This window comes from Canis lupus, chromosome 10 (genome assembly GCF_011100685.1).
Source record: "Canis lupus familiaris isolate Mischka breed German Shepherd chromosome 10, alternate assembly UU_Cfam_GSD_1.0, whole genome shotgun sequence".
Classification (NCBI taxonomy): Eukaryota; Metazoa; Chordata; class Mammalia; order Carnivora; family Canidae; genus Canis; species Canis lupus.
The window spans coordinates 10014672-10038987 of NC_049231.1; the positions used below are offsets into that span (position 1 = coordinate 10014672).

Here is a 24316-nt window from a genome sequence, read left to right on the forward strand (position 1 = left end):
TACTAAGGAATGCTACTAGTAGCATTCCTTCTTTTCCCAGGAGTGGCAACCAGAAATGTCTCCAGACATTGCCAGCTGTCTTTTGGAGGGTAAAAATTGCCCTTTCTTGAAAACCCCCTGTATAGATCTATAGAAGTCTGATGTAAGGTAGTATAAGTTCTCTAGCTTCATTCTTCCTTTCCCAAGAGAATTTTGATTTGTTAAGTTTTTTTTTTCTATTTCCATTGTAAATTTTAGAATCCGTTTGTCAATTTCAATTTTTTTTTTAAAAAATAAGGTTGCTCAGATTTTGATTGGGATTGTGTTGAAGTTATAGAGATTTGAAGAGAGTCAACATCTCAACAATACGGTCTTTTAATAGTGAACTATAGCATCTCATACTACTTTATAGTCACAGTAGTTTTTGTTGACTCTTTGGGATTTTCTACCTAAATAGAGGTCATCAGTGATTATCTCTCTTTTTCAGTCCTGATTTTGGTAATTTGTGTTTTCTTTTTTCCCCTCAGTTCATTTGGATTTACCAACTTATCAAAAAACTGACTTATTTTTCTTTTGTTTGTTGCCTTATTGATTTCTTCTCTTTTATTATTCTACTCACTTTCTTCTGTTCACCAACTAAGCCAGTCAGGTGCCCCTAGTTTGAAATATTTTTAATTCTATTATGATTTTCTTTTGATCCATGGATTATAAGCAATTCTCAAATATTTGGAGGTTATCGAGATGTTTATTTTTATTGCTATGTAATTCCCTTTTCGTCAGAGAACATATTCTTTAAGATTTCAGGATGTTTATTTTGTCTACTTGGATTTGTGTTCAACATATAGTATGTCTTAGTGAATGAATGTCCCGTATATATTTGGAAGAAAGTATATTCTGTGGTAGATGGGCATAATGTTTTAGAAATGTCAGGTCAAGGTAGTTGAAGTTCAGATTTATATTCTTTTGTATTTTTTTTGTTTGTTTGTTTTTGGTATTAAATACCAAAGAAACAAAAGTTTAAGATTTCCAACTATGATTGTCAAATTATGTTTTACTCTTGATAATGTCAGTTTTTGCTCCGTATATTTTAAAACTGTATGACCAAGTGCATACACATTTATGTCTTCCTAATGTTTGACCTTTTGGGAGGTATAAAGTGTTTCTCTTTAAATACATCTTATCGTGCAGCCCCAGTGGCCCAGCGGTTTGGCGCTGCCTTTGGCCTTTGTGATCCTGGAGACCTGGGATCGAGTCCCGTGTCAGGCTCCCTGCACGGAGCCTGCTTCTCTCCCTCTGCCTGTCTCTGCCTCTCTCTGTCATGAATAAATAAATAGTCTTTAAAAAATTAAAAAATAAATGAATAAATACATCTTATCTTGAAATATATTTTCTTGTATGTTAATGTGGAAAAGGCACCTCAACTTTTTTGAGATTACTGTTTGCATAGTGTACCTTTTATCTTTTTCAGTTTACTCTGTTTTTATTTTTAAATGATGTGTCTTGTAGACAACAGATAGTTAATGCTTGCTTTGTTTGATTCAGTTTCATAATTGTTGCCCTTTAATAGGAGTGCTTACATAGTCCATTGACATTTATTATAAATATTTGATACGGTTGGATTTAGATATGTCATTCTTATGTTCTTTTTCTTTCATTTTTCTGTGTTTTTTTTTTTTCCCCTGCCTTCTTTTGGGTTAATCAATTATTTTATAGCAGCAGTTCTCAAAGTTTGATTTGGGGAACCCTGGAACATCTCATGACTCTGAAAATATCAAAATTATCATGTGAATAATTATTTTCCCTTGACTCTCATTTTTTTTATATGTGTACAGTATAATTTTCCAGAGGCCACATGACATGTGGTAATCAGACCAAATTCAAAATCAGATATGAGAATCTAGGCTTTTTTTTAAGTACAAACATGTAAATCAGTGTTATTTTTCTCACTTTTTTTGAGAATATAGTTAATTTTTTAAAAATACTTATATTAACATGTGTTACTTCTAATTTTTAATATGGTAAGTATTGACAGATACAACCTACATAAAGAAAAGTTTTTGGGGTCTTAGTTGATTTTTTAAAGTGTTAAAAGTGTTCCTGAAACCAAAAGGTTGGGAATCTGTTTTGTATTTAATTTTTATTTCTTGACTTTTTAGATCTATCTCCTGGTGTGTGTGTGTGTGTGTGTGTGTGTGTGTGTGTGTGTGTGTTTTCCTGGTGTGTTTTGAATTGTCACTCTAGGCTAGGGATTATAAGTGGCATCTTAAATTTATGGCAGTCTATTAAAAGTTAATATTGTATCACTTCATATAAATGATGTAAACCTTGCAACATTTGTCCTACTTTCTTTGTGCTACTTTTTTTTTCCCCCCATATATCTGTATGTGTATGTGTAATACAGTATTATTTATACTTTGGAAAAAATTATGTAGTCTTGTTTTTTTTTGTTTATTTATTTATTAGTAATCTCTAGACCCAAAATAGGACTCAAACTCACAGCCTTGAGTTCAAGAGTCGTATTCTCTATCATTGAGTCAGCCAGGCAACCCATGTAATCTTTTAAATATAGCCTTTTATGTGTACACACATTTACATTTCTAGTGATCTTTGTAAATGCAAGTAACCATCTGGTTTAATTTTTCTTTAGCCAAAATTCAACTTTCTTTGGCAGTTCTTGTAATATAGGTTTGCTAGTGATATATTTTCAGCTTTTATCATAAATTGTCTTTATTCTCATTTTTAAGGGATAACTTACCGGATTTGGAATCCTAGGTAGACTTTTCTTTCTCTCTTTTTAGTTACATCATTATCTGGCATTCAAATTGTTGTTTTCTAAAATACAGTTTTATAGAGTTAAAAGTCCTTATCTACAGTAGGGTTAGTCCAACAAAGCTATTTTGCTGTTGCCAGAAGCTGGAACTCCTTAAATTCATTTTTTGGAATCCCTTTTATTTTCACTCCAGATATTTTCATTGTTTCGTGTCAGGTCTTTACACATAGGCCATGTCTCTTTGTCACTGCCATCATTTTGGACTCATTTTTTGACTGTTATGGTTTGTCTCCCTCTCTGATTTCGTCTTATTTTTCTCTCCCTTCCCCTGTAATTTTCTGTTTTGTTTCTTAAATTCCACATATGAATGAAACCATATGACAATCGTTTTTCTCTGATATGACTTAACTTTACTCCAAATAATACATACCTTCCAGTTCTATCCGTGTCTGATGTAACTGGTAAGACTTCATCCTTCTTGATGTCTGAGTAATATTCCATTGTGTGTGTATCATGTTTTCTTTATTCATTTGTCTGTTAATGGACTTATAGGCTCTTTTCATAGTTTGGTTGTTGTGGACATTGCTGCTATAAACATTGGGGTGCAGGTACCTCTCTGAATCGCAACATTTGTGTCCTTTGGGTAAATACCTAGTAGTGCAATTGCTGGGTCATAGGGTAGCTCTATTTTTAACATCTTGAGGAACGCCCATTCTGTTCTCCAGAGTGGCTACACCAGCTTGCATTCCCACCAACAGTGTACCAGGGTTCCTGTTTCTCTGCATCCTTGCCAACATCTGTTGTTTCCTGACTCGTTAATTTTAGCCATTCTGACAGGTGTGAGGTGGTATCTTATTGTGGTTTTGATTTGTATTTCTCTGATGCCGAGTGATGGGAAACAGTTTTTTCTTGTCTGTTGGTATGTCTTCTTGGAGAAATGTCTGTTCATGTCTTCTGCCCAGTTTTTGACTGGATTATTTGGTTTTGGGGTGTTGAATGTGGTAAATTCTTTATAGATTTTGGATACTAGCCCTTTATCTGATAAGACATTTGCAAATATCTTCTCTCATCCTATAGGTTGTCTTTTGGTTTCGTTGACTGTTTCCTTTGTTGTGCAAAAGCTTTTTATCTTGATGAAGTCCTAATAGTTCATTTTTGCTTTTTTTGTTTTCCATTCCTCATTTTTCAATATGCATTCCACTCATTCTGGTCTCTGATTTTTCGATTTGAAATGCTCTTCTTTTCTTGTAATACACCATCAAAGCCCAGTACCTAAAACTCTGTCCCTTAGATGCAGTCTCCTTTCCTGTAGATACTAACATTGAATTTAAAAGTTGTTTAAAAAGGACACCTGGGTAGCTCAGCGGTTGAGCATCTGCCATAGGCTTGGCTTGATCCCGGGGTCGGGGGAGTCCCACATGGGGCTTCTGTGAGAAGCCTGCTTCTCTGGCTTTCTATGTCTCTGCCTCTCTTCACTGTGTCTCTCATGAATAAATAAATAAATCTTGAAAATAAAGTTCTTATAAAAAGAAATTGTGCAGAATAGTGAATTCATTCAATTCATTTCTAAAGTAGCTCAGTGAATGCCTTACCTCATCAACCATTGGCAAATATTTGGGAATAGGGGCCTTTTCTTAACCAGTTATAAGCTTGAACACAATGGCTCTAAAATGAAAATTCATGCAACAAACATCTGTGTGCTAAATTCTATAGGAAGTACACAAAGGAAGAACTTTTCTACATCCTCAATCAGTGGTCCTACATGCAAACCTATAATGTATAAAACACTAGTATAAAAGGAACATATAAGGTTCTGGGAACACACAGTAGTATTAACTTGCTTGACAACCAATTATTTGATGGCTTTAAAATTTAAACAATAAAATAAAAGGAATGTAAATTCTTTTGGTTCACAAGGTGGAGTTGATGATAGATGGTAAGAGAAAGGAAGGGTCAGAGTTGACAAAGTGATATATTGGATGGAATTGCTATTTGAGGTAAACTGTAGGATCCTTGTTAGGAGCAGACTCCTAATTAGCCTTTTAAAAAAAAATACTACAACATGTTTTGTATGCATGAAGGGTTGGGAGAGGTAAAAGCATCTTAAAGTTTCATGATACCATGGTGGAAATCAATGGGGAAACATTGGAAGCCAACTACAAGGAGCTTACCAATCTAAATTTGTTTTAAACTCCTATTCATATACTATCTATATTACATAGTGTTTTTACTTTGTGTTGACAGTTGCTAGGTAGAAATAATTTTATTTTTTTTGTAATTTTTTTGTAATTTTTCTGTTTTTGTATTTAATGTAATTTAATGTAATTTAATTTAATGTAAATTAATGTAAAAATTAAAAATTTTTTTTGTCTATTTTATATTACAGTCTTGGCCCCTTAGTGAGTAAGGTGAAAGAATACCAAGTAGAGACCATTGTAGATACTCTCTGCACTAACATGCTTTCTGATAAGGAACAGCTTCGAGATATTTCAAGTATTGGCCTTAAAACAGTAATTGGAGAACTTCCTCCAGCTTCCAGTGGTAAGCAAGAGCACTTTTTTCTTCCTAGTTCCTTTTTACATGGAGCTATTTTTCCTCCATTTGTTTTTCCTCCTGCCCAGGTAGGGAGAGTAATGTCTATTCAGAGGATCTTTGTAAGCATCCCTTTGATCAATTAGGAGGGGGGAAAAAAGTCTGGAGTCTTATTTTTGCTTAAAAATAAATTCAGTTTTCAGTTTTAAATGAATATTATTTTGATTGAATTTAAGTATCTCAGAATAGCAAGATTTTTTTATTGTTGTATGTACCATGACTACAGAATAGAGTTGATGCCAGCCTATGTACTGAGGGAAAAGAAAACTAAAATTCTGAGTTATTTCTGATAAGCTCTCTATTTTCAGTGCTCTATTAATTGTGCTCTACATCAGACTTTTTGATGTGTAAAACTTAACACTGTTAAGACAGCTGTGAAATAGTTTACTGGTATCTATAATTAAGGCTGACTCTATAGCTACTTTGGTAATTTTATAAAAGTACATTTAATGAATTTGTCAATTAATTAGATTTGGTATCTGCTACAAATATTTAGAGTTAATTTAGAATTAATCTTGACTACTAAGCTATTGGCTAAAACCAGCAGAGTGAAGTTAGTGATGGGTCTCATTTACAGATGGAGTGAAAATGTTACCTCCCTATTTCATGGAAATATGTAGACTGGTAATAGTGTAGCTTAAGTATGTAGTTTTTACTCATTTACTTAACAAATACTTATTAACCTTTTGCTATGCTATCATGCTAGATGATAGGTGTGTGTTATTTCAGTTAGTCTAAAGATCAGCCATATGGGAGGTCTTAATATTCCTAGTTTTCTGTTGAGGGAACTGAAATACAGAGAGATTAGGTTGATGCACTCAAGGTTGTGATTATCTGTTTGGGTGAAGATTCAAATCCTCCGTTATCTTTCAATCTAAAGCTGGTGCTTTTTCCACTGTGTCTTACCAATATTATTTTACTCTTATTATTTCAGTAAAATATTTCTTAGAATTGTATTAGTTACATTAATACTTTACTCATTTCTTTCATTGAAACACATTTGTTTTTAGCTGATTTCTGGTCTGGTTCTAACAAGAATTCTATTAACCATTTAGATTAGCCTCTTGCTCTTTTTTTTCTGCCACTTGCCGGTAACAACACAAATCTGTCTCAAAATAGTAATAACCTTGATTCATGAGTTCTCTGGAACAGCATTTTACTTCATAATGAAGTTTTGGAATCTTTGGATTGGGATAGGAAGGATCTTAGAGATAGCTCTTTTTTTTTTCTTTTTTCTAAGAGATTGTGTAGGAGCTCAGAATATATTTGGCTTTTAATTCACTGAAATTTTAGAAAAGTCTAGGTTACTAGTAAAGAGTATTCAAGAAGAAAAATCATTTTTGCTTTCTAGTTGAGAGGTGCACACACTATATACATACTGGCTTGATAGTTGGTAGTCACGTCAGTATATGGAAATAGTTGTCTAGTAGAGTCTCTTCACTTGGTATTGTTCCGCCTGTGTGGTGTACTCCTACAATTATCTCTTATTGTTGTTTATGTCTAATAAATTATTTTATTGAAAATAACCTCTTTTGAATTACCTATTTTTCTGACATGGACCTCTTGAGTCAGTCTTGATTGTAATCAAGTTTAGAGTTGTTGACTTTCTGGTAATCACCACGAATATAAGATCGAGTCAGTATACTTGCCTTGCAATTATTCTTGGTTTATTATTTATGCAGGCTCTGCATTAGCTGCTAATGTATGTAAAAAGATTACTGGACGTCTTACCAGTGCAATAGCGAAGCAGGAAGATGTCTCTGTTCAGCTAGAAGCCTTGGATATTATGGCTGATATGTTGAGCAGGTAAACATGTCTATGATTTGTATTATTTGTAATATAAAAACTATGTGCCTTTATTAAAAGCATCTTTTGATAAATACAATTTGACCTAAAATTGTTCATGTTTAAATTGTGACTGTTTTAGAAGCATATGGGTAGGGGTAAGGGGAGAAATAAGTTAATTATATTTATCATGTAATATTGCATAGCATGAAAAATACTGCATAGCAGGTATTTTTTTGTAGTTTTGAAAAGTAATAAGATTTGTGATTTGAATATTTCAGCACAGTTTTAATGTTTTGTTTTACTCTTGTATTTTGATTACAGTGACCTATTAAATAAGAGATGTGCTGGTAGGAGTAGCAACTTTTCCGGTTAAAATAATGGTGTGAATTTCAACAACCATAATTATACTGCATGTTTGGAGGAGGGAACCTGGCTTTATACATTTGTTCCTTGTTTGTTTTCTTCTGGAAGTCAAACTTGGGAAAATAGAAAGATCTAATAAATTCCTAGGGGGAAATATCTTAAAAGACCTGTCAGTTTCAGTTTATCCCTAATTCTCAAAATCATTGTTTGTGTATGATTTGTGCTTGATATACTGCAACTTGAAAATAATCAAGTGCCTTCATATGGTACATATTTATAGTACCATATAGTAAGAGCTGTCATCCCGGCACATACAAGAGTTTATACTTTACCATAGGACATAAGAACAAAAATGGAACTAAACATTGAGACTGTTGGTGTGTTTTGGGGTTTAAAATGGAAGATTCTAAGAGAGTTTGTTATGAAAAGAGTGGCATTTGAATTTAGTTTTGAAGAATGAGTAGGGCATAGCTATATGTGCCTCAGCTTAGAATTCTCAGCATAAATAGTCTTGGAGTTGGTAAACATTGTATTCTCATTTTCTAGAATATATAGAAGGAATAGAAAAGTAGTTAGGAGGGCAGCCCCGGTGGCGCAGCGGTTTAGCGCCGCCTGCAGCCCGGGGTGTGATCCTGAAGATCCAGGATCGAGTCCCACATCGGGCTTCTTGCATGGAGCCTGCTTCTCCCTCTGCCTGTGTCTCTGCCTCTCTCTTCACTCTCTCTCTGAATGAATAAAGAAATAAATCTTTAAAAAAAAGAAAGTAGTTAGGAAATCATTTTCATAGGTTGGGGAATTTATATAGTTTCATAGGTAGGAAATATGCAGTTAGAGTTTTTGTCCTCTGTGTTACTTGATCAGTTGTAGGGTCCTGGCACATAAGATGTTTAACTGGTATTGACTCCCTGATGCACATGTGAAATGATTTGGAAGAGAAGGTTGAACCAACAGGATCAATGCAACTTAGTACCTAGATATATTGAGGAAAGACCATAGGGAGAAGGGGGTAGTCAAGAGATTCTGAGATTTTGAGTGTGGAGAACTCCCAGAAAACTAGACAGAGAAAAAGGTATTAGCGAAAACAATTCAGAGATCTGGGAGAGGGAAAAGTGACAACAGCATTGGGTTTTTTTGATGTATTCTCAAGCTTGTTGGCTGGATGTCTTATAGATAAATTCTAGATTCCAGAAGTGAATTTTGGGATGGATTAAGTAGATAGAGATTTCTAAACTGTATTTACTTAATTCAGTTTCTCGGTTGGGTTGGTAAAGAAAGTAAGAATTTAGTTTCACTTTAATTATGAATTTGGATTAGTGTCATCTAAATTTTTACTCTTTGAAAACACCAAGGTCAGAGGCCGGACATTTCAGTAGTACTGACACATCTTGAATTTATATATTGTTTTCTTTCTTTTTTTATTTTATTTTAAGGCAAGGAGGACTTCTTGTTAATTTCCATCCTTCAATTCTGACCTGTCTGCTCCCCCAGTTGACCAGCCCTAGACTTGCAGTGAGGAAAAGAACCATTATTGCTCTTGGCCATCTGGTTATGAGCTGTGGAAATATAGTGTTTGTAGATCTTATTGAACATCTCTTGTCAGAATTGTCCAAAAATGATTCCATGTCAACAACAAGAACCTACATACAATGTATTGCCGCAATTAGTAGGCAAGCTGGTCATAGAATAGGTAAGATATGTTTAAATACTTTAAGATTCTCTTTAATTAAAGAAAAAAAAAAAGAATGTTTTAAAGAACCAATATGCTTTTCTTAGGTGAATACCTTGAGAAGATCATTCCTTTGGTGGTAAAATTTTGTAATGTAGATGACGATGAATTAAGAGAGTACTGCATTCAAGCCTTTGAGTCATTTGTGAGAAGGTAAGTTTTTAGGATCTTTATGTATATTCAAATAAAAACTTTCCTTAAGAATAGAGTTAAGATCTGGAATAGGTGGGTGAAGAAAATGAGTTCCCTTGCTGATAGCCAGGATTTGAGTTTTGGTTTCAGATGTGTTTGATTAGATTAAAGTCTTGTTAACTAGTAACTGATAATCAATACAGTATCTAAAGTGGATGTCATCTTATATTTCAAAATACAGGTCCTTATGCTTATTTTGAAATGTTGCCTTTTCATTGTTAGGACTTGAAAGACTTTGGAAAGGCACTTATGGTTGTCTTGGTTTAATAATGTAGTTACTATCTCAAAGAGCAGTAATTAATTACTTGACCAAAAATTTGTAGTGAATTTTCTATCTTTTCAACAGTTTTTGAAATTTGTCATATCCATTTTGCTAGGGCAGTAAATCTCCATTTGGAAACCTTGGTTCTGATCATAAAATCTTCATTTATGTACTTAGAAGGCCATACTGGCTGAGGAGCAGATTGTTTTTTTGTCTTTGGCTAGAATTGACCATTTGGTACTGCACAGTGTCTTAAGACTTCACTGGTTGTTATCTACAGTAATCTTTTGCCCTGCTCATAGTTTTGAGAAGTATCTTTATGGTCATACCAAATTTTTAAAATTAGAAATTGTGGGATACATTTCTGTTCTTCTAAGTGAGAAACAGAAGTTACTCCTTTATTGTGGGGAATTTCTATATTCTGTCTCAAAGCATATAGCTAGAAGACCAAACCTAGAAGAATGTGCACTGGCGTTTTCACAAACAGTCCTACTTGCTGAAAAGCCATTGGTTTTGGAAGGCTGGGAACCACTTTTCCTGTGCTATGTTAAAGGGAAGAAAAAATCTGGCAATAAAATGTGTCCAATAGTGAATCAAGGAGAAAAGTATAGTTATTCAAGGCAGCTTTTATTTTTTTTCTTTAGATGTCCTAAGGAAGTATATCCTCATGTTTCTACCATTATAAATATTTGTCTTAAATATCTTACCTATGATCCAAATTATAATTATGATGATGAAGATGAAGATGAGAATGCCATGGATGCAGATGGTGGAGATGATGACGACCAAGGTATTTCAAATCAAACAGAAGGAATTTATTAAATTTACATGAAAGATCTTACCTCATTTATTTATAATAGTGAAAGGGGAAATGACCCCAATATTCAACAATAGCAAATTGATTAAATAAATAATGGGGCATGTATGTATTGAACCTGTTACACAACATTTTCAGAATAGTATTTATTAAAGTAGTTACTAGTAAGTTGAGTGAAAAAGTGGGTAACAAAACTTACAATCCCAGTTTTATTTTTTTTTAATATACAGAAAAAAAATGTTGCTACTACATTTATAATTGGTAGCCAAGAGAATTTTGTTCTTTATTCAGGTTTTTTTCCAAAGGGTTTTTGTAAGGAGGGAAATGAATGTTATTTTAAAACTGTGTGGTAGATATACATACTCAATAATTTGGTTGGTTTTATATATACTTTCATGAAAAATCCTAAATATTGTTGGAGGCTCCATTTAACTTTCATGAATCACCTAAACATTTCTGAGGCTCCTAAAATTGATGTCATTGTGCCACAATTTGTAGTATTTACGCTGAAGGAATAGCACTTTCAAGGACATAGAGATTGTTCAGGTTTAGTTGTTTCTGCTAATATTAAATGAATCATAGTGGAGGTAATTAAATAGTAAGTTACAAGGTACGTGGGTTGGTGGATTTCCTGATATTTTTCATACTTCTAAAAATTTTGATTCTTTAATTTATGTTCTCCCAAAGTCTAATTTCATTTATCTTTTAAAAAGAAAACAACTACAAAAAATCCCTCTTAACCCAGTAGTATTACACTCTGGCAGCTAATGCCCAGTTTCTCTTAAAACAGAACTCAAAAGAATGCTCTCCAATTCCTTTTTCTCCTTTTCTCGTGAATCCATTCTTCCAGTGATGGACAGGATCACCAGTGACCTCAGATGTTTGCCTATTACCCAGATCAGCAGCATTTTCTTTAATTTCCAGGACACCACACTCTCCTGGTATTAGTCCTATTTTTGTGATTACTCCTTCTCAAGTCTATGCCGATTGTTCTTCATAATCGTGACCACTAAACTTTGGAGTATTCCAGGGCCTTGGACTTCTCTGTGATACTCTAATATTCTTGCTAATCTCATCTAGTCTCCTGGGTTTAATACCAGTATGCTGAAAACCCATTTTTTTTCTTTATCCTAGATCTTTCCTGTGAACTTAGTTTATATATTTATCTGCTTAATTGATTTACTGTTCAGGTGTCTAAAATTTCTTCTCACTCCCTTTCCCCCTTCTCTTGCTTAACCTGTTTCTTTAGCCTTTTCTATCCACATATGGTACCTTTGTCTTCGTTTCTCAGGCCAAAAACTTTCTCTCACACCCCCTCTTCATTTTCACATCTCAGGGCTTTTCCCTTCCTTACATTCTTCCTTCCTAGTGTTTTTATTTTCTTTATTATGCCTAATCCCTTTTGACACGGGTAGTTATTTTCCACCCACTAGGATGATGTAAGTTTCTTGAAGACAGAGACCTTCAGCCTCTATTGACTGCTTTATCTCAGTGCCTAGGATAGTGTTTGACACACAGAAGACATTCAATAAATACGCTATATTAATGAAGGGGTTATAATAGAATATCCTTTGAAAAAAGCAGAAGCAGTATATATTCCCATTTTTGATTGTTGGTTTTTAGTGTGCCAAGTACTTATATTAAGTAAATAACCAAGTCCTTCAGCTGTGTTATCAATTTGCATTGATTATACCTAATAACTACCTTTCCACCATAATGTTACTATAACATAAAAGTAATATAATTTCAGTGATTAGGGTATTTAACGTTTAAATAGTCCTTTTTTTCACTTAAGTATATTTTTGCAAAATAATTCCCATAGTTGGGTTGCCATGGGAAAAACTATTTGCATTCATTTATTTATTTATTTATTTACTTACGAGAGAGAGAGAGAGAGAGAGAGAGGGGCAGGCAGAGACATAGGAGGGAGAAGCAGGCTCCATGCCAGGAGCCCGACATGGGACTCGATCCCGGGACTCCAGGATCGTGCCCTGGGCCAAAGGCGGGCGCTAAACTGCTGAGCCACCCAGGGATCCCAACTATTTGCTTTTAAATAGTCCATTTTGATATAGTACCTTGTATAAGTCAAATGTGTTGGGTTTAGTAAGTATTTGGTTGGGTTTTCCTGTAATATGCTAGGATGAAATTAAGTAAACCTTCTGGAGAATGGAAAATTTTATTACATAATCCTAGGATTTTTCTAAGGCATAGATAGCTACGTTTAGCTGTCACTAAGCTAAGTAGAATATAAGCCAGCGAAGAGATGACATCTTTTTCCTCCAGTGAGGAATCTGCATTTCAGGACTATAATCTTACCTAAGAACACCAAAATTATTGTTAGATAATTTTAGACCATCCTGAGAACTGCTAATATTTTTGCCATCCCCCTGACTTTGTTACTACCCAGCTGATTCAGCCTTATGGCGGTAGAAGGAAATAATTTTCAGAGGTTTCACACACAATGAAAGTTAACGTAAATAAGATGGAGTCAGTAGTGTTGGAACATTGTTCTAAGGATTCACAGGAATTTGGAGAAGATGGGCTCTCTTTTTACATGGTGCTTTGTTGTTAAAAGAATTTATTTGTGATTGAGGAAGTATAGTTTCTTTATACTACCTTAAGAGAGTATCTTGAAAGGTTAAAAATACACCTAGTTTTTTCTAATAGCCCATCAACAAATTTAGTGAAAACCCTTTTAGCCATAAGGAAAGCTCATGTCAGGATTTTCTCCCCAGCATGTCCTGGGATTGATAGCTGTGCTTTTTTTTAAACACCTCATCTGTAGTCACAGTCTTATTATTTCTTGATTTATCTTATTAACTCCTTGATTGTTTGATTTTCCTGTGGTATTAGATGAGTTCTTTGAAATTCTAGTCATAATTGTTTAAAAGGCTGGGACACTTAAAATTTTACAAATATACATGAAACTTCTTTATAAATTAATTAATCATAAAGACTGATAAGCTACTCATTACCCACATAAGTGAGAAGATGGTTAACAAGTTTAAAACAGTTGTGATTCTTTTCTTTTCTTTTTTTTTTTTTTTTTTGATTCTTTTCTTCAGAGGTTAATTTATGTGTAAATTTGTATAGTCTTAAGTCCTTGTTCTTTTAAAGCTTCTCTATTGCTGTATGTTAGTGAAAAATCTTAAAACTGAGTTTGAGTATCTGTTCACTTTCTCTATTAAACAATAAACTTTTTCCATGATTAATAGCCTGTTAACATTAAAACTTCTCTTTAGGGAGTGATGATGAATACAGTGACGACGATGACATGAGTTGGAAAGTGAGACGTGCAGCTGCCAAGTGCTTGGACGCTGTAGTTAGCACAAGGCATGAAATGCTTCCAGAATTCTACAAGACTGTCTCCCCTGCACTGATATCCAGATTTAAAGAGCGTGAAGAGAATGTAAAGGCAGATGTTTTTCATGCATACCTTTCTCTTTTGAAGCAAACTCGTCCTGTACAAAGTTGGCTATGTGACCCCGATGCCATGGAGCAGGGAGAAACACCCTTAACCATGCTTCAGAGTCAGGTCAGTTTAAAAGTATGGTTGAAAGTCATGCCTGTAACTACAAAATTTTAAAATTGTTTTTTTTATATGGAAATTGAAGTCCCAGAACATCCTCGGAAGAGCAAACTTCTAGGATATGTTTACGTAGTAGTTTATGTACATTCATACTATGTTACTTGTAAATAGTTTATTCTGATTTGAAGTATTTTGATTTTACTAGATAATAATTTTAAGATTCAGTAAAATTATCTTTGGTGTTAACAGAAATCTTAGAGCTGCGGAGTCACACTATTTGTGTTCATACCTTGCTTCACTCCTAATTTAGCTGGTGTGATCTTGGACAAGTTAGTCATTTTATTAAACCTCACTTTTCTCATTTGTAATAATGGTTTATTAGAACAGCCTACCCATGGTAGTGAGAAATGAGATGATCTATGTAAACATTTAGTGTGGTGCCTATTACATAGTAAGTACTTATGTATTTTATTAATAACAACTGGCATAGATATTTTTTGCTTTAGTACATCTTTTCTAAGATTCTAACGATTAGAGCTCTATAGCTCCTATGTATTGAATATTTAGTGCCTGCTAGGCATTTTCCTATCTTAAATATAATCCCTACAGCAGCCCCATGGCGTATGTATTTGTTCATTTTTATAAATTACAGAAACAGATGTTGGGGAGGAATGAACAACTAACCCGGGGGAGATGTACATATTTGTCTTGCTTTCAAATAGTACAAATTAACAACAGAAAAGTCATGGTGAACTTAAAGGTGAACATTGAAAATTAATTGTAGAAGGAAATGAGAAAAGGGTATAGAAGTCAGGTAAAAACATGGGCAATTCAAGGGTTGTGGTAGATTGTTCTGCAAAACATGGGCAATTCTGATGAAGTGATGAATTAGGTGGTTTTGTCTCTAGCTCTCAGATCACTATCTGATATGGGTGTGAGGATACATACAGACACATACCGTAAGATTAGTATAAATAACTCAGTTTTGGTTTTACCAACTAACAAGACGTTAGAAAGTTTAGAAGCAGGTGTCTTTGAATCATAACCTTGCTGCTTGTATTTGAAGTGAGATCTATTTCACTGTGAGAGCAAACTAAAAGCTAAGACAAAGACCCAATTTAATGGTTTCTTCTCCATAATTTGTCACTTTTCTTTTAATGCATATCTGTGCTATTATTTGGTTTGATTTCTATTTAGTCTTGTGTATTTCATAATTAAATATTAATCAAGGAAAACTTCTTGCTCTGTAGAAAGTTAATGATGGCTTTTCTCTATTATCAGTATAAAGCAGATAGAGTTACAAGAGACCACATGTTGTAATAGGTACAACAAAATTTGTATCAAACGGTCATGTTAAATTCTTCCCTCTCTCCCCATCCCTGATAATTTATGTTAAGTGTACCGAGGAAATACCAGTAGCTGAACCAGCTAATAAGTGTGTGATAATTACAGGTTCCCAACATTGTTAAAGCTCTGCACAAACAGATGAAAGAAAAAAGTGTGAAGACCCGACAGTGTTGTTTTAACATGTTAACTGAACTGGTAAATGTACTACCTGGGGCGCTAACGCAACACATTCCTGTACTTGTACCAGGTATGAAAAATAGTTAATCACTTTAGGGATTTACTACAGACTTTATTAAGTCTTTGATAAGCTTTAAACAATCATTTCCTTCAAAAAGGTAACTTGTACAACTTAATTTGCACGTAAAAACCGTTTTAAACACCTGAAGTTAGAAATTTTCAAGTAAAAAGTCTAGTCTTAAAATTTTTGGCACTGACAGTTATAGATTATGGAGTTTCTATTATTTTAGAGGTAGTTTGATGAAACGGAAACTTTAGTAATATTTTAGGGATTAGTTTTTAATTTTTTCTTTCCTAGAACTACCTAAAAATTATTGGACTTTTCTCATTGACTTTTTTAGGAATCATTTTCTCACTGAATGACAAATCAAGCTCATCAAATTTGAAGATTGATGCTTTGTCGTGTCTGTATGTAATCCTTTGTAACCACTCTCCTCAAGTCTTCCATCCTCACGTTCAGGCTTTGGTTCCTCCAGTGGTGGCTTGTGTTGGAGACCCATTTTACAAGATTACATCTGAAGCACTTCTTGTTACCCAACAGCTTGTCAAAGTAATTCGTCCTTTAGATCAGCCTTCCTCGTTTGATGCAACTCCTTATATCAAAGATCTATTTACCTGTACCATTAAGAGGTTAAAAGCAGCTGACATTGATCAGGAGGTCAAGGAAAGGGCTATTTCCTGTATGGGACAAATTATTTGCAACCTTGGAGACAATTTGGGTTCTGATTTGCCCAATACACTTCAGATTTTCTTGGAGAGACTAAAGAATGAAATTACTCGGTTAACTACAGTGAAGGCGTTGACACTGATTGCTGGGTCGCCTTTGAAGATAGATTTGAGGCCTGTCCTGGGAGAAGGGGTTCCTATCCTTGCTTCATTTCTCAGGAAAAACCAGAGAGCTTTGAAACTGGGTACCCTTTCTGCCCTAGATATTCTAATTAAAAACTATAGTGACAGCTTGACAGCTGCCATGATTGATGCAGTTCTAGACGAGCTCCCACCTCTTATCAGTGAAAGTGATATGCATGTTTCACAGATGGCTATCAGTTTTCTTACCACACTGGCAAAAGTGTATCCCTCCTCCCTTTCAAAGATAAGTGGATCCATTCTCAATGAACTTATTGGACTTGTGAGATCACCTTTATTACAGGGGGGAGCTCTTAGCGCCATGCTAGACTTTTTCCAAGCTCTGGTTGTCACTGGAACAAATAATCTAGGATACATGGATTTGTTGCGCATGCTGACTGGTCCCGTTTATTCTCAGAGCACAGCTCTTACTCACAAGCAGTCTTACTATTCTATTGCCAAATGTGTAGCTGCCCTTACTCGAGCATGCCCTAAAGAAGGACCAGCTGTAGTAGGTCAGTTTATTCAAGATGTCAAGAACTCAAGGTCTACAGATTCCATTCGTCTCTTAGCTCTGCTTTCTCTCGGAGAAGTTGGGCATCATATTGACTTAAGTGGGCAGCTGGAACTAAAATCTGTAATATTAGAAGCCTTCTCATCTCCTAGTGAAGAAGTTAAATCAGCGGCCTCCTATGCTTTAGGCAGCATTAGTGTGGGCAATCTTCCTGAGTATCTACCATTTGTCTTACAAGAAATAACCAGTCAACCCAAAAGGCAGTATCTTCTGCTTCATTCTTTGAAGGAAATTATTAGCTCTGCATCAGTAGTGGGCCTTAAACCGTATGTTGAAAACATCTGGGCCTTATTGCTAAAGCACTGTGAGTGTGCAGAAGAAGGAACCAGAAATGTTGTTGCTGAATGTCTAGGGAAACTCACTCTAATTGATCCAGAAACTCTCCTTCCACGGCTTAAGGGGTATTTGATATCAGGTGGGTATCTAGACTTTCTTAACAAAATTTTACTAGCAGTTGTTAACCTTGAAAGGTGCCTAATGCAGAAGTTAAAACCTTTTGTATTGTACATGTAGAACCTATGCCTTATGTTGCAATATGGAGCCAGATTCAAGTGACATTTTGTTGTTTAAAAGATGGAGTAATAAGATCATGGTTAATCAGTTGTAGTTCCTTCTGTTCATTATATTTGAATGTTACTCTTTTATCTTAAAATGTGGAAAAGGCAAATGTCTCTTGAGTTAATACATATTAAGGACGGGATAGTACTAATTATAATATTAAAATTAGTGAACTTAATTAGTTCAAATGTAGGCTCCTAAAAGGCTTTGGTTTTCAAATTTACCAGTGGCAACTCCTTTAGACTAGCGAATAATGAGAGCCATTGCTTTCTTTAGAAACTGCTTTTTTAAGAAAACAGTTGAAGAGCTTTTAAGCTCTTTATAAGTTTAAACATTTTCCTTTTGTGAGGGCTAGATCAGATCTCCCACTGGTGCTCTCCCAGGTCTTCTCCTTCTCAGAAGACATTATTTCTTTTGAAATCTACTGGGATTATGTCTTATGAGTAAATGTTGTCTCCCCTGAGAGCAGTAAGTACCATCCCTCTTGACCAAAGAGAATTTGAAGGAATTGAAGATACTAGTGTCAGGTTGAAGTGGCTTGAAAATAGTAAAGATGTCCATGGACTTTAGTGACTTTGCATACCAATAGACTTAAAATTTTTTTTTAAATTAGGTTCATCATATGCCCGAAGCTCAGTGGTTACAGCTGTGAAATTTACTATTTCTGATCACCCACAACCTATTGATCCACTGTTAAAGAACTGCATAGGTAAGTGGAAACAAAGATAAACATACTGATTAATAACTAAAAATATTACCAAGGAACTAAAAGAAAATGTTTTTAAGGGTCTGGTAATTGTTTCATTAAAAAGATAATTGATAATGTGTGAAGTTATTATCTGTTTATTTTGCAAATAAATTCACTAGGATGTCTTCAGAGTCAACTACATATTTGGTCTGTCTGACCAGATAAAAATAAATCTTACTTGATCTGTTAGAGCCCCAGTTTTCTGTTATTAATTGTAAACCCTCCAGCTCCCAAGGTGATCTGTGGAAACCTCCTTAGGTAAGGTGGAAACAGTGTAAGAATAAAAAACAGAGTTGAGTAGAAATGAGAGAGAGATAGCCAAAAGAGACCAGGGCTATCTCTGCTTCTATGAGGACAAGAATTATTTTTAATGATTTTACAACTTCCTTGTGTTTTGATCATCAATTTTCCTAGAGTAGGTAACACTAAAAACCTTCAGAGCTTAGTTTGGTGTTTTCTTGAAGACAGTGCAAACAGATAACAGCAAAGAGGATAGAGGGATATGGCAAAAAAGCTTTGTGGGCTTGTACCATTCTGCAGTAGGCCAGAAAGGAAAATAAAAAAACAATTTAAAAGAATTACAGAAATGGATTATCAATTCAGAATAAGAGGGATACAGGGATAAATGGATGCTATTGTTGGGACCTAGAAATAATTTAAAGAAGGTCTGAATTCGAAGATTCTTGTCTTTTGTTCTCCTCCCTTTTTTTGCTTTAATATATTATTTTTTAAGGATTATTTTGAGAGAAAGTGAGTGAGCAAGTGGGAGGGGTAGAGGGTGGGGGAATCCCAAGCAGACTCCACGCTGAGTGTGGGGTCTGACACAGGGCTCAACCCCACAACCTGATGGTCATTCTCATTGAATTATGATCTAGTTTAGTATTATTTGTGACTATATGAACATTAGGACACCTCAGAAGCTTTTGAAAAATTGTAACAACAAAACCAGCATTGAGGATTAGTGATCCTAGTCCCTGTCATCATTTGTCCATAATAACAGCAATATTTTAGATGCATTTATGAAAGGAGATACTTTAATTATTTTGATTTTCTGTTTTAGTAATTCTAAGCAGAGGGGTAAGGAGGTTTAGGGTGGTATGTTTAAATCCTTTTTGAACCAGGGTACATCCTGAACACTTGTTGTAATTAGAAGTTTTCTGGGTGGTTAGCCTTAAATTACCAGCATACGGTATCTGAGGTATTACTTCCTTCCCATTTTTTTCAGATTGCTCTTGTGATACATTCAAGTCTTAACCCCTCTCTTTTTCTCTATGTGTCCCAAAAGATTGCTGACTGCAGGGTTGTGATGACACAGTGATGAACAGTAACTCCATGTGTGAATACCAGGGATGTCCCAGACACTATTCAGCAGTACACATGCAATTTTTTCTACTCATGTAGCCCTAAAAAGTTGATAGTTCTCATTTTATAAACTCAGAAACTGAGGCTCTTGCCTATCGCAACTTGCCAAAAGTTGGCAAATGTAGGGGTTTGGATCACCATCAGACTTATTTCTGCTTTTTGTCCTATGTGAGGTTTCAGTTTCTTCCTTTTGTATTCTTAACCCTCTTATTACCAATTCATATATTCTTCATTAAAGATAGAAATAAAAATATTTTGAAAGCACAGTTCTCTTCATCATCAGATAAATAGTATTCAGTTTATGAAGCAATGGATCTGTCCTCATCCTATTTACCTTATTTTGAACTCTTTTTTAAGTTCTATTTTTGTTGCTTTTTAGTGAGATTACTAATTTTGAACTCTTGAATCATTTGTGTTGCTGCCGGCTTCATCACTTCTCTGTGCAACCTACAGAATATAGATAGTTAATAGGGAACTTTTTTGGGTTCTCATTCCATACGCTCTGCATGATAGAATGTTGCCAAGAGTTGGTTATCCTGTGTGAATATAAATGTATTTAATTGATAGTTTACCTGTTGCCCAAAAAAGCTCTATGGTTCACGTATCATCTCATTCATGTTCTTCCATGCCCTGCATTGAAATAACAATAATGTCAACAATAAACTTACCCATTTAGAAAAAAATATGTATTTTAAGCCTACCCTGACTACATGTTGCTTCTCTTATAATTTTCAGGTGATTTCCTGAAAACATTGGAAGACCCAGATTTGAATGTAAGAAGAGTAGCCTTGGTCACATTCAATTCAGCGGCACATAATAAACCATCATTAATACGGGATCTTCTAGATTCTGTCCTGCCACATCTTTATAATGAAACAAAAGTTAGAAAGGAGCTGATAAGAGAGGTAAGTTTGTTACTTTACTGTTTGTCTAAGCCTGTCTTTTACTTTGAAGTATACCCACACATTCTCTTTTTGCTTCAACAGGTAGAAATGGGTCCATTTAAGCATACAGTTGATGATGGACTGGATATCAGAAAGGCAGCTTTTGAGTGTATGTACACACTTTTAGATAGTTGCCTTGATAGGCTAGATATCTTTGAGTTCCTAAATCATGTTGAAGATGGGTTGAAGGACCATTACGATATTAAGGTAAGATGTCTGTGCCTGTTGATAGATTGTTTTAGAAGACTTTGCTGTAGTGACTTTCACCCTTGTGATTTACTCTTAAGAAAAATTTGTTTGCTTGCCATGATTCTAGTAAGTGTGTTATAAACTAGAATATGCAAAAGTAGTAGTGATACAGTATAGCATCAGGAAAAAATCCAGAAGCTTCATTGGAAGAGGAAGTCAAGTCTACATTGTAGATGGAAAATTCTGAGAAATTCTCTGTGCCAGTTTGCTTTAGTGTATTGTTTCCAGACAAATTTTGCTGTTTAGAGTATAATGTGTGATAGTTTGGGTCTTTTTTTTTTTTTTTTTTTTTTTTTTAACATTTATTTATTCATGAGAGACACAGAGAGAGAGGCAGAGACACAGGCAGAGGAAGAAGCAGGCTCCATGCCGGGAGCCCGATGTGGCACTCAATCCCAGGACCCTGGGATCATGGCCTAAGCCAAAGGCTCAACCACTGAGCCACCCAGGTGCCCCTTTGGCCTGTCTTAATATTGAATACTAGTCTTCCCAGGGAGGTTTATCTTGACAGTTGTTAGAGCTGTTCTGTATGATAACCGTTGTATTCATCTAAATGAAGGATTTTTATTTTCCAGTATGATATTAATGGCTTAATATCAAAAGTTATGTTAAAGGATAACACAAAAGGACTCTTTTCACATGTACAAAGTGTAGAAGCAACTAGAGAGAAATCCCACTGCTTCTTAGATTTAGAGCATGAACTTATAACTGCTCTTTATTTGCTCATGTCCGTTTTAAATAGGAACTATATATATAAAGGTGATTTTAAAAAGGAGTGCATTATATCTCTATTCTACTTTTCTCTTAGGGCCTTTAGTCAAGGCAAAAGTGGCAGCTGAACAGTCATTTAGCATACTGTCAGAATCCTAACTTCTGTGTTTCCATATCTGGCAGTAACCTGACCCTCTCATTAGTCAATGACAAAGCCCCCCAAAAAGTAATAGAATCCTCCTGCTTCATTCTACAGCTTATAGTCTAAAGAGAAAAAAGACTGTGGTTACTGAGTTAATCTGAATAACCTGTCTTTTTGATGTTGGAGATCTGTTAGGACAGTAGAAACTTATTATAAAATTATTCTCCTGGTTCAGTTATTTTCATGTTCAGTGATTTTCCATTCCAGTGCACATGAGCTTTTTAAAAAATAGTATATTTATGGCCCTATCCTGACAGGTTAGGTAAAAATCTTTGGGAAAAGGGCTGAGGAATTAGGCATATTTCTAAAATTGTCAAGCACTAATGTGCAGCCCAGATTGAGAACCACTTTATCAGTGCTGTACTATAGGATCACCTTATAGGTTAGATCTGTCTAGTGCTTATAACTAATATTCCTAAGATAAGGTTTGAAACAAATTTATGTGATTCCAAGTGGCAGATTACATTAAAATGAAACTTTATGGTACTTGCTAATCCTTTCCTCTTAAAAACTTTATCAGAATTTTGTCTTTAGAAAATAATGCAAGTCTAAATTTTTGTTTTAATGTCTAATAGATGCTAACATTTTTAATGTTGGTGAGACTCTCCACCCTTTGTCCAAGTGCAGTACTGCAGAGGTTGGACCGACTTGTTGAGCCGTTACGTGCCACATGTACAACTAAGGTAATCACTAATAGACATCACCTAAGGCCAGGCTTGGTATATTCAAGATCCTAGTTGATTCTATACTGTAGTTTTCTGAATTTAACCATGCTAGCACCCTATGTAGCAGTTGGTTTAAATGTTTTGTTAAATGCTATTCTTAAAAGCTTTTATTTAATGTTACACTATGATACCTATTTTGAAGTATTGATACAGGATAAAATGTGATAGAAGCACAAAAGAGGAAATGGTGAATTGTAGTGGGGGTGGGAGGAATCATAGCTTCTAATGAGCATGGTATTTAAAACAGACCTTGAAAATGAAAAGTCAGAATTATTTTTAGATTCAGAAGGTAAAACGACTTTTCACATAAAAAGTTACACAAATTTAAGGCAGAGAGGTCAGTACATGACGTTCTTGAAGAATAATGTCTTAGTTAATGGTCTAAATTAAGGAGTAGTTACTTGATAAGCATAAGGCTCTGGATCTCGTTCTTTGTTTCAGTCAGGCTCTGGATTTTCTGTTTTATAAAGGGCTTTGTATAAAATGTTCCCTCAAAGGAAGACAGCTACTGCTAAAAATTTAAAAATAGCTGTTTAGAGTAGAATGTACCTTTGGGGCTTATAAAATAGCTTTGCTTTATTTACCAGAAATTTCTATATGCTTAAAATTTTGTTCAAGAGCTGTCTTTATGTTACAGGTGAAGGCAAACTCAGTAAAGCAGGAGTTTGAAAAGCAAGATGAACTAAAGCGATCTGCCATGAGAGCAGTAGCAGCATTGCTAACCATTCCAGAAGCCGAGAAGAGTCCGCTGATGAGCGAATTCCAGTCCCAGATCAGTTCTAACCCTGAGCTGGCGGCCATCTTTGAAAGTATCCAGAAAGATTCATCATCTACTAACTTGGAATCAATGGACACTAGTTAGATGTTTGTTCAACATGGGGACCATTACATTGACCATATGATGCACTGAATTGACAGGTTAATCATAAGACATGGAAAGAAGTGTTTAAGGCTTCAAAATGTTCCATATTATTTTTCCTTCACGGAGACAGTTTGGCTTTCTTCCATTGTTGTTTTTGTAGCATTTCTTTCAGAAACATGTATTTCCACAATCTCCAGAGGTTGTAAAACCACTAATGTCTTAGTGGTTAGGGCAACATTTAAAAAAATGGAAACTTAAAAGTTAGGATTTATGGAGTTAGGGTCCAGTATCTATTTGCCCTGTAATGTTTAGGATTAAAATGTTAAAATTTTGTGACCATGAATTTCTTTCTTTTATAAATTTTCTTTTAAAAATCAAAAATTCTGCAAGATGAAAACCATGTTTTTCTTGTATAACTTTTTGTTTCAGCAACATAAATTGATTTTTAGCTGGCAGACAAGGATATCTGTGTAAGATTTGTTACATTTCAAAGGGTTTGGCAGTTTAAAAATAATAAGGTATCATTTTTTAAGTATGGGGATTAAGATATCCCTGTTGCGCACACTAATTTTGCATGAGCAAGTTTACAAATATGTATTGTCTGTAAAGCAGCATGTGCAGATTATTCATAATAACAAAAGTTAAAATAAGTATTGTATTAGTGCAATTTTCAGATATTTATTTTTGCACAGAAAACCTATCTGGGGAGAGAGAGAGAGAGAGAGAGGAGTAAATTTTTGAAACTTTGGTTTTCTTAATGCCAGTGTGAATTTGCAGATGTTTTCAGCAAATCAAGTCACAATAACAATTTGCCACTTTTTCTATTATAAATTTTCTTACACATTTAAAATTTGAATATTTAAGTACTCAGTTTTTCTCAGTTACCCATTTGTGTGTGTGTGTTTCCACTTAGAAATTTTTAAAACCAGATGT

General features: G+C 34.7%; 1 protein-coding gene across 1 annotated transcript in view; it reads left to right on the forward strand.

The window, feature by feature from the left end:
• CAND1 (cullin associated and neddylation dissociated 1) overlaps nucleotides 1–24316 on the forward strand; it is a 40288-nt gene that overhangs the window by 15094 nt on the left and 878 nt on the right. Inside the window, exons 3-15 of the mRNA XM_038549954.1 lie at nucleotides 5136–5290; nucleotides 7024–7147; nucleotides 8923–9179; nucleotides 9266–9371; nucleotides 10317–10462; nucleotides 13732–14024; nucleotides 15471–15612; nucleotides 15944–17437; nucleotides 18194–18289; nucleotides 20426–20595; nucleotides 20677–20841; nucleotides 22372–22479; nucleotides 23159–24316. The exon at nucleotides 23159–24316 is cut by the window's right edge and continues 878 nt beyond it. Of these exons, the coding sequence (XP_038405882.1) occupies nucleotides 5136–5290; nucleotides 7024–7147; nucleotides 8923–9179; nucleotides 9266–9371; nucleotides 10317–10462; nucleotides 13732–14024; nucleotides 15471–15612; nucleotides 15944–17437; nucleotides 18194–18289; nucleotides 20426–20595; nucleotides 20677–20841; nucleotides 22372–22479; nucleotides 23159–23383 (3481 nt within the window). The 3' untranslated portion in view covers nucleotides 23384–24316. The remainder of the gene's footprint in view (nucleotides 1–5135; nucleotides 5291–7023; nucleotides 7148–8922; nucleotides 9180–9265; nucleotides 9372–10316; nucleotides 10463–13731; nucleotides 14025–15470; nucleotides 15613–15943; nucleotides 17438–18193; nucleotides 18290–20425; nucleotides 20596–20676; nucleotides 20842–22371; nucleotides 22480–23158) is intronic.